Genomic DNA, 2870 nt, shown 5'->3' with positions numbered 1-2870 from the left:
AGGCTTTTCCCCACTTTCTCCTCTATAAGTTTCAGTGTCTCTGGTTTTATGTGGAGTTCCTTGATCCACTTAGATTTGACTTTAGTACAAGGAGATAGGAATGGATCAATTCACATTCTTCTACATGATAACCGTCAGTTGTGCCAGTACCATTTGTTGAAAATGCTGTCTTTTTTCTACTGGATGGTTTTAGCTAGGACTATTTTTTTTTAAATAAGCATATCACTTCACAGTGGTGAAAAGTTGGATTGTAGGATTGCAGGTTCCCAAGCCAATGTGTTGGAAGACATGGGTCTATATCCCCTCATTGCTTCCTATCAACCAACTTGGACAAATAAGCTGACCTTGGGTGAATTTAAGGAAAATGATAGATCTATGGAAATTTATCTCTGGGGAAACCTCTCAGGGTCTCCAGGTTGCTCTTGGAAGTGCTCAGTACACTAAGGTCCAAGCGTGTTTCACGGGCATGGGTCAGTGTGGTTTTAGTAGACAGCTTACAGATTTGCAGAACACTGGCTAATAGTGCCTCTTGTACAATTTTCCTCTTTACTCTTGACTCTCTTCCCTTATGTGTCTGCTTCTCCAATTTTATAATTTTATTTATTCCTTTCCCTTTCTCATCTCACCCCTCTCACTTTCCTTCCACCCATTTTCCTCCCCTCCCTCTAGTCCTTCTTTTCTTCCTTTTGAGAGAATCTCGATATTTCACAGTTCTACCTTAGCTTCTCGTGTATCAGAGGAGGAGGCATATACCACAGTCTATCTTATTTCATTTCTCATCTTTTATTTATTTATTTGAAGTAATTTTCATTCATTTTTGCCCTGTGAGAATTTCTTGTCTTACTTTATGTCATGACAAATGCTGCCATCTTAGTTCATGTTCTTTCTTACACCAGCACAAATTTCGCTTTAAGAAAATTATGAAATTGTTAAAGATGATTCATAATATGTTGTAGACAGCATGAACTCTGGAGTGAGGAATGATGGAACAGATAGGTACCACAGTATGCTTTTCTTGCTAAATTGTTGCTTACTTTTGCAAGGTTGTGATATTCTGGGGACAATAACTTTATTTTTTTTTCAAACTTGAAGGTATCCATCTAGAGCAACAACTGTTCTTATATTTGAAAAGCATCAAGTTCCACTAGAAGTTATTTTCAAAAGTCAAATAAACTGACACAGAAGCACAACACCCCTCCCCGCCCCGCCCCCGCTCCCATGTAGTCCATGCAAGACCTTAGTGCATGTATGCATTAACCCTAAGTTATTTCCCAGTGCTAATCAGGAATAGAATGACGTAGCTCTAACTGTTTTTGACCTTGTTTGCAGATATTGTGCTGGCACAATGCCTTGGGGAAACCCTGGAGATCATCATGACTTTGAACCCCAACGTCATGATGACGGCTACATTGAAGTCATTGGATTCACTATGGCCTCTTTGGTGAGCAATATCTCAAATTTATTGAAAACCCTTGTGTATAAGCCACAAATGGACCTTAAGTGTTCATAAAGGAAAAATTAGTTTCTCCAACAAAGTCTGACTGGGTGTACAGACCACACTTAAGGGCTGGCCCCATGCCCAGCAGTAGATGGCCAACATAGAATGACCTCAGTGACACATTTGCAGGGTTTCTGTTTCATAATGCTTTGTCTGGGCATTTTCCTTCCCACCTTACTCTTCTTCTTCTTACACCTTCTCTTCTCAAATATTATGATTTCCAATCTTGTGTTTCTGTGGAATTTCTCTGTGTGAATGTGTGTGTCTCTGTGTCTGTATTTGTTTCTTGTGCATTTTTTTTTTGGCCTTGTCTTTCTGATTGTTTTGTCCTATAGTATAAGTGCATTTCAAACGGTTTTCAACATATCGACCAATTTAGAATTATAAAATCTACCAAGCAGTAGTGGCACATGCCTTTACCCAGCACTTGGGAGGCAGAGGCAGGTGGATTTCTGAGTTGGAGGCCAGCCTGGCCTACAGGGTGAGTTCCAGGACAGCCAGGGCTACACAGAGAACCCTGTCTCGAAAAAACAACAAACAAACAAACAAAAAAGAATTATAAAAACTACTTATTTCATGTTGTATTATATAAATTATTATATAAACTCAGTTTGTACAAATTGAAAGCCTCCATTGTAATGAATTATAAAAACTACTTATTTAATGTTGTATTATATAAATTATTCTATAAATTCATAGTTTGTACAAATCAAAAACCTCCATTGTAACTGGGCTGTGCTAGCCACTATCCACAAACGGTCAGAAGGTGCTGTTCTGCTTTAAGAAACAGAAGTATATCTATCATAGTTTTTGTTTTCTGTTGCTGTGGTAAAATACCCTGACAGAAGAAATCCAGGGGATGAAGTATTTCAGCTCACAGTGCAAGGGGAAAGGCAGTCAGGGAGCTGGCAGCAGGAGACTCGAGCTTCTCAGCTTTCTTCTGTACTTCATAGAGTCCAGGACCCCACCCCAGGAGTGATGTCACTGGTCACTGAAAGCCCTTCCTACCTCAATTAATGTAATCATAGGATAATTGTCACACAGGAACTCCCAGAAATCTGTCTGCCAGGTGATTATAGATTGTCAGATTGACAATTAGTGTAGATTTCATTTTGTCCACCTTATGAATGACAATGGTTTCTTCCTCAATAACCCCAAATTAAAACACTTTAACACAATAACCTATAGCGATTATGGCAAGAATCCGTGTCATTTCAATTGATGGTATCTCTTAAGGTAGGACTTGCCCTTTGCATCAGCATTTGAAAGGGATGTTCACAGGGCAAGGGAGGTGAAAACTCAGCTTCTGAGAAGGAGGGAAATGGATAGAAGGAAAAACGTGTGCCATAGGCTCACTCTTTTTTTTTTTTTT

General features: G+C 39.2%; 1 protein-coding gene across 6 annotated transcripts in view; it reads left to right on the top strand.

Annotated features, from left to right (window-relative positions):
• Dgki (diacylglycerol kinase iota) overlaps positions 1-2870 on the top strand; it is a 447586-nt gene that overhangs the window by 281618 nt on the left and 163098 nt on the right. For all 6 annotated transcript variants that reach the window (XM_029478768.1, XM_029478767.1, XM_029478769.1 and 3 more), the window contains one exon: positions 1330-1441. In XM_029478768.1, the coding sequence (XP_029334628.1) occupies positions 1330-1441 (112 nt within the window). The remainder of the gene's footprint in view (positions 1-1329; positions 1442-2870) is intronic.

The sequence above is a fragment of the Mus caroli genome, chromosome 6, assembly GCF_900094665.2.
Source record: "Mus caroli chromosome 6, CAROLI_EIJ_v1.1, whole genome shotgun sequence".
Lineage (NCBI taxonomy): Eukaryota > Metazoa > Chordata > Mammalia > Rodentia > Muridae > Mus > Mus caroli.
The sequence above is the reverse complement of the archived record's forward strand: the minus strand, read 5'-3'. Positions and strand labels throughout refer to the sequence as shown.